The sequence below is a fragment of the Scyliorhinus canicula genome, chromosome 9 (genome assembly GCF_902713615.1).
Source record: "Scyliorhinus canicula chromosome 9, sScyCan1.1, whole genome shotgun sequence".
Lineage (NCBI taxonomy): Eukaryota > Metazoa > Chordata > Chondrichthyes > Carcharhiniformes > Scyliorhinidae > Scyliorhinus > Scyliorhinus canicula.
Window position 1 is genome coordinate 98,844,588 of NC_052154.1, and position 7,700 is coordinate 98,852,287.

The 7,700-nt window shown below is 59.1% G+C and overlaps 1 protein-coding gene across 1 annotated transcript in view; it reads right to left on the reverse strand.

Moving 5' to 3' along the window:
• Nucleotides 1–4,650, reverse strand: part of tmem276b (transmembrane protein 276b) — an 86,052-nt gene extending 81,402 nt beyond the window's left edge. Inside the window, exon 1 of the mRNA XM_038807325.1 lies at nt 4,293–4,650. Within this exon, the coding sequence (XP_038663253.1) occupies nt 4,293–4,650 (358 nt within the window). The remainder of the gene's footprint in view (nt 1–4,292) is intronic.
• Nucleotides 4,651–7,700: the final 3,050 nt, after the last annotated feature.

Genomic DNA, 7,700 nt, shown 5'->3' on the forward strand with positions numbered 1-7,700 from the left:
GCCCCCTGTCTCTCCCCATCCACTCCCCCTACACTGCCCCTGTCTCTCCCCATCCACTCCCACTACACTGCCCCCTGTATATCCCCATCCACTCCCCCTACACTGCCCCCTGTATCTCCCCATCCACTCCCCCTACACTGCCCCCTGTATATCCCCATCCACTCCCCCTACACTGCCCCTGTCTCTCCCCATCCACTCCCCCTACACTGCCCCCTGTATCTCCCCATCCACTCCCCCTACACTGCCCCCTGTCTCTCCCCATCCACTCCCCCTACACTGCCCCCTGTCTCTCCCCATCCACTCCCCCTACACTGCCCCCTGTCTCTCCCCATCCACTCCCCTACACTGCCCCCTGTCTCTCCCCATCCACCCCCCTACACTGCCCCCTCTCTCCCATCCACTCCCCCTACACTGCCCCCTGTCTCTCCCATCCACTCCCCCTACACTGCCCCCTGTATATCCCCATCCACTCCCCCTACACTGCCCCCTGTCTCTCCCCATCCACTCCCCCTACACTGCCCCCTGTCTCTCCCATCCACTCCCCCCTGTATATCCCCATCCACTCCCCCTCACCTGCCCCCTGTATATCCCCATCCACTCCCCCTACACTGCCCCTGTCTTTCCCCATCCACTCCCCCTACACTGCCCCCTGTCTCTCCCCATCCACTCCCCCTACACTGCACCCTGTATCTCCCATCCACTCCCCTACACTGCCCCCTGTCTCTCCCATCCACTCCCCCTACACTGCCCCCTGTCTCTCCCCATCCACTCCCCTACACTGCCCCCTGTCTCTCCCCATCCACTCCCCTACACTGCCCCTGTCTCTCCCCCCACACCCCTACACTGCCCCCTGTCTCTCCCCATCCACTCCCCCTACACTGCCCCCTGGCTCTCCCCCATCCACTCCCCCTCACTGCCCCCTGTCTCTCCCCATCCACTCCCCTACACTGCCCCCTGTATATCCCCATCCACTCCCCCTACACGGCCCCCTGTCTATCCCCATCACTCCCCCTACACTGCCCCCTGCTCTCTCCCCATCCACTCCCCCTACACTGCTCTTGGTATATCCAGACATGCCTGTAAAATGCCTCCTGTATATTTACTCGCTGAACTCCTAACCTCTGTGTATTTACTCTTTTCTGCTACATGTTGATGTCCCAATACTTGCATAATTGTAATTCTTCTCCCAGACATTCTTATTCACAGACATGGAGAGATTGTTACACACAGTACTATACACTAACATTGGAATATAATTGTAGACGTACTCATCGACATAGATGTAGGCAGACTGACACACACACCCAGCAGTGATCCTGTTGTAAAGGGGCACGCCTCCACATTTCTTGTGGCTCATTGTAGTACATTTTTACAGTAAGTCACTGAGGAAATAATTCCTATTTAAATCGGGAAGCAGGTTATCTGATTGTTCAACCCCTTCTAACCCAAACCTTCCCACAGTCATCAGACACCTCGCTTCCGTGACACGATGATTTACAATGCATTCGCTCATCCCCAGTGAACGGAAGCGAGACCGTCTTGCTCAGAAGATTCTTCTCACCTCAGTGTTCATTATGTGAGGCCAATTATATTCCGATAAACAGGATTTGACTGCAATAAGAGGAAGCATCTTTGACTGCACACCTGTCACTCACACCATCTTCCTGCTCCTGTCTCTCATACCCCCACCCAGAATCAGCCAAAGATCCTTTTCAATGATTGATATTTTCTGATTGCTTTGAAGTCTAGCAGCCTTTAAGTGCCTCTTTCTCCCTCCAATCTCCGGATATTATTCTGTAATGTACTGCTTTCATGCCCTCTCTCTTCAATAATCTGGCTGTTAGGCGCCTAACTCTGGGCAGTTCTTTATTTTAATGCATACTCTAACAGAGATCAAGGCAGAGCTTGCATGTCAAAACCCAGGAGCTGCTACTGTTCTCTAACTTCACAACATTCTCATATATTTTGTGCAACATGATGGCTTCAGCACCTTGGAGAGTGCTAAATCTGGACCCGAAATTCAGCACTTCAGCAATAAAAAACCCATAACCAGATACACCCGGACCGCATCCTCCCCCAACACAATCCACACCCAGACCACCCCCCCCCCCCAACACAATCCACACCCAGACCCCCCCCCCCAACACAATCCACACCCAGACCCCCCCAAACACAATCCACACCCAGACCCCCCCTAACACAATCCACTAGCAGACCCCCCAAACACAATCCACACCGACCCCCCCCAACACAATCCACACCCAGACCCCCCAAACACAATCCACACCCAGACCCTCCCAAACACAATCCACACCCAGACCCTCCCAAACACAATCCACACCTAGACCCCCCCAAACACAATCCACACACAGACCCCCCAAACACAATCCACACCCAGACCCCCCCAGCACAATCCACACCCAGACCCCCCTAACACAATCCACTAGCAGACCCCCCAAACACAATCCACACCGATCCCCCCAACACAATCCACACCCAGACCCCAACACAATCCACACCCAGACCCCAACACAATCCACACCCAGACCCCCCTAACACAATCCACACCCAGACCCCCTAACACAATCCACACCAGACCCCCCTAACACAATCCACTAGCAGACCCCCCCAAACACAATCCACACCCAGACCCCCCCAAACACAATCCACACCCAGACCCCCCCCCAACACAATCCACACCCAGACCCCAACACAATCCACACCCAGACCCCCAACACAATCCACACCCAGGCCCCCCCCCAACACAATCCACACCCAGACCCCAACACAATCCACACCCAGACCCCCCCCAACACAATCCACACCCAGACCCCAACACAATCCACACCCAGACCCTAACACAATCCACACCCAGACCCCCCTAACACAATCCACACCCAGACCCCCCCTAACACAATCCACACCCAGACCCCCCCCCAACACAATCCACACCCAGACCCCCCTAACACAATCCACACCCAGACCCCCCTAACACAATCCACTAGCAGACCCCCCCAAACACAATCCACACCGACCCCCCCAACACAATCCACACCCAGACCCCCCCAACACAATCCACACCCAGACCCCCCCCCCCAACACAATCCACACCCAGACCCCCCCAGCACAATCCACACCCAGAGCCCCCCAACACAATCCACACCCAGACCTCCCCAACACAATCCACACCCAGGCACCCCAACACAATCCACACCCAGACCCTCCCCCCCCAACACAATCCACACCCAGACCACCCCCAAACACAATCCACACCCAGACCCCCCCAACACAATCCACACCCACACCCACCTACACACAACCAGGACCTCCAGCGCAACAGATCAACGTCTACAATCACACCCAAATTCATTGTCTCCTCAGAACCAGATGTCAAACCCACGTCTACAGAATATCACAACTCAAACCCAACCTCTCCTCCTACCAAATCTCCATCACCAAATCCTCAAAAGCTTTTAGCTACATGGAGCTCTCCAAACCATAGGTGGACAGCGCTCCCTCTCTGGGAACCTCCTTAAATCCATCCCCCTCTTTCCCCCTTTGCTCCCCCATACACCCTCTGGGAGACCTACCCCCTCCCATACCCACTCTGGGAGACCCTTGTGCCACTATATACCCCATACACCCTCTGGGAGACCTCCCCCCTCCCATATCCCCTCTGGGAAATCCCCTACCCCCCAGATCCCCCCCCCCCCCAGGGAGAACCCCCAGCCCGCCCCCCCATACTCATCCTGGGAGGCCCCCCTGGCCCCCCACCCCGCACTCCCCCTGGGAAGCCCCCCCTGCCCCCCATACTCCCCCTGGGAACCCCCCCCCCCCCACCCACAACATACTCCCCCTGGGAGGCCCGCCCCCCACATACTTCCCCTGGGAGCCCCCCACATACTCCCCCTGGGAGGCCCCCCTGCTCCCCCCTCCCATACTCCCCCCCCTCCCTATACTCCCCCTCCCCCCCCCCATACTCCCCCTGGGAGGCCCGCCCCCCACATACTTCCCCTGGGAGCCCCCCCACATACTCCCCCTGGGAGGCCCCCCTGCTCCACCCTCCCATACTCCCCCCCTACCCATACTCCCCCCTCCCCCCCATACGCCCCCCCTCCCCATACTCCCCCCCCATACTCCCCCTGGGAGGCCCCCCTGCCCTCCCTCCCATACTCCCCCCCTCCCTATACTCCCCCTCCCCCCATACTCCCCCCCTCCCTATACTCCCCCTCCCCCCCCCCCCCCATACTCCCCCTGGGAGAAACCCCAGCCCAGCCTCTCTCCCCCCTCACCTTTGAAGATGAGCTCCTCGGTGTCCTGGTCGAATCCCTGGCGGTGACATTTCCTCCACAGCCCCAGGATGGTGGAGTTGAAGTGGCGGTTGCAATGTGAATCGAGCGAGGCCGATGCCAGGAAGTACCTGCGGGCTCTGTGCCCGGGGAGCCGGGGCTGGCGGAGCGGCAGGTTGTGGTTCGGGATGTAGATGAAGCCGGGATCGTTCCTCTTGTTGGCGTAATTCTTACAGCGGTCCCGGTGCCTGCGGGCGTCCGTCTCATACCAATAATCCGTGCAGATGGCCATGGCCAGGAGGCCCAGAGCACAGACTGCCAACAACAAGCCCGCTCCTGTCAGCAGCTTCATCGCCGCCATTTCACACACACACACACTCACTCAGGGAAACTCCATCCTCACACCCAACCCAGCGGCAAATACAGGGAGACAGACTCACATATACTCCATCCTCACCCAGAGAAAGAGAGGAGAGGGAAAGTGACAGAGAGGGGTGGGGGGAGAAGGAGAGAGGGAGGGGAGAGAGAGAGAGAGAGAGAGATAGGTGATGGGGAGGTGAGAGAGAGGGACAAAGATACAGGGAGACAGACTCAGAAATAGTCCATCCTCATATCACCCAGGGAGGGAGAGAGAGAAGCGAGAGAGGGAGGGAAAGGAGCGAGAGAGGGAGGGAGGAAGAGACACGAGGGAGGAAGAGGGGAGGGAGAGACACGACGGAGGGAGGGAGAAGAGAAGAGAGAGGAGAGAGGAGGGGGTAGAGGGGAGGGAGAAGAGGAGGAGGGAGGGGGAGAAGAGGAGGAGGAGGGAAGGGGAGAAGAGGAGAAGGAGGGAGGGAGAGGAGGGGGGTGGGGAGGGAGAGCAGGGGGAGGGAGAGAGAGGGGGGGAGGGAGGGGGTAGAGAAGGAGGGGGGGAGGGAGAGACACTACGGAGGGAGGGAGAAGAGAAGAGAGGGGAGAGAGAGGAGGGGGTAGAGGGGAGAGAGAGGAGGGGGTTAGAGGGGAGGGAGGAGAGGAGGGGGAGATGGGGAGGGGAGAGGAGGGAGGGGGAAAGAGGGGAGGGAGAAGAGTGAGGGGGAGGAAGGGGAGGGGGTGAGAGGAGAAGGGAGGGGGAGGGAGAGGAGGGGAAGAGGGGGTGGGAGAGAGAGAGAGGGAGGGAGAGGAGGGGGGAAGGAGTGGGAGGGAGAGAAGGGGGGAGGGAGGGAGGGGCTGGGGAGGGAGGGGGTGAGGGAGAGAGGAGGGAGGGGGAGGAGGGAGGGGGTGTGTGTATGGGCGGAGGGAGGGTGTGTGTGTGTGGGCGGTGGGAGGGGGATTATGTGGGTGGTGGGCGGGGCTGTGTGTGGGGGTGGTGGGAGGGGGTGTGTGGGTGGTGGGATGGGCTGCGTGCGTGGGTGATGGGAGGTGGTGTGTGTGGGTGATGGTAAGGGGTGTGCGTGGGCGGTGGGAGGGGGTGCCTGGGCGGTGGGCGGGGCTGTGTGTGGGGGTGGTGGGAGGGGCTGTGTGTAGGCGGTGGGAGGGTGTGTGTGTGTGGGCGGTGAGTGGGGGTATATGGGCGGTGGGAGAGGGTGTGTGTGGGTGGTGGGAGGGGCTGTGTGTGTGGGCGGTGGGAGGGGGTGTGTGTGGGCGGTGGGAGGGGGTGTGTGGGCGGTGGGAGGGGGTGTATGGGCGGTGGGAAGGTGCGTGTGGGGGTGGAGGGGTTGTGTGGGGGTGGTTGGAGGGGCTGTGTGGGGATGGAGATGGTGTATGGGAGTGTGTGGAGGGGGTGTGTGGAGGGGTGGAGATAGTGTGTGGAGGGGTGGAGATGGTGTGTGGGTGTGTGTAGAGGGGGTGTGTGTGGGGGACAACACATGTGCCATGGAGAACAGCAACTCAGCGGGGTCTCACTTGCTCGGCCGATGCCTCCCTCCACCTTAGCTACTGCCCTCTCTCCGGGCCCATCAACCATGTCCTAGGCCTGTTGCTCCGCTGCGGTGAAGGGCCACAGATCCGGTGGTCCCCTCCAGTCATTTCCCTCTCTGTCTGTTGTAGGCCACCTTCTCCTGGGGCTTTCGTGGCACGGGCACCCAACCATGGCAGCCGGTAAGGGTGCTGTAGAGGAGCAGGTCATCTGCATAGAGCGAGACTCTATGCACTCTGTCTCCTCTTTGGATCCCCCTACAGTTTTTTGCTGTTCTGAGAGCGATCGCTAATGGTTCGATCGCGAGGATGAACAGCAGCAGGGACAGCGGGCATCCCTGCCTGGTGCCCCTGTGTACAGCAGTGGGTACAGTGGGCATCCCTGCCTGGTGCCCCTGTGCACAGCACCAGGGACAGCGGGCATCCCTGCTTGGTGCCCCTGTGCAAGCAGTGGGTTCAGCGGGCATCCCTGCCTGGTGCCCCTGTGCACAGCAGTGGGTACAGCTGGCATCCCTGCTTGGTGCCCCTGTGCACAGCAGTGGGTACAGCTGGCATCCCTGCCTGGTGCCCCTGTGCAGCTGGAAGTACTGGGAGCCGGTGTTGTTTGTCCGTACGCTCGTCATGGGAGCGCTGTACAGGAACTTCACCCACGAGGTGAATCCTTTTCTGAGCCTGAACCGCTGTAGCACCTCTATAAGGTACTTCCACTCGACTCTGTCGAAGGCCTTTTCTGTCGAAGGCCTTTTCTGCTTCCGGGGAGACGGTCACCTCAGGTACTCTGTCCCCGGATGGGGTCATGATCACGTACAGCAGGCGCCTGATGTTCGATGTGAGCTGTCTACCTTTGACAAAGCCCGTTTGATCATCTGTGACCACGTCTGGTACATAGTCTTCTAGCCTTTGGCTAGGATCTTGGCCAATGTTTTGGAGTCTACGTTCAGTAGCGAGATGGGTCTGTATGAACCACATTAAGTTGGGTCCCTGTATTAGCGAGATTGAGGCTTGTGCTGGTGTAGATGGCAGTATGCTCCTCACCAGCGAGTCTGTGAACATCTCACGCAGGTGCGGCGTGAATGTTTTGTAGAAGTCCGCTGGGAACCCGTCTGGTCCCAGCACCTTCCCCGTCTGCATGGAGTTTATACTCTCCATTATCTCTCCCAGTTCTAGTGGTGCTCCCAGGCCCCATTTTCTGTCCACCCCCACGATTGGCATGTCCAGTCCATCGAGGAACTGTTTCATCCCTGAGTCCTCTGGTGGGGGCTCTGAGGTGTACAGTCCCCGGTAAAAGTCTTCAACGGTCTTATTAACCTTGTCTGGGTCCGTTTCTAGTGTGCCTCTGTTGTCCCTGATTTGCGCAATCTCTCTGGTGGCTGCCTGCTTTCTCAGCTGGTGTGCCAACAGGCGGCTGGCTTTATCCCCTTGTCCGTATAGGGTCCCCCGTGCCTGGTGGAGTTGGTGCACTGCTTTCCTCATGGAGAGCAGCTCAAAGTTCATTTGTAGCTTTTTCCTCTCCACCAA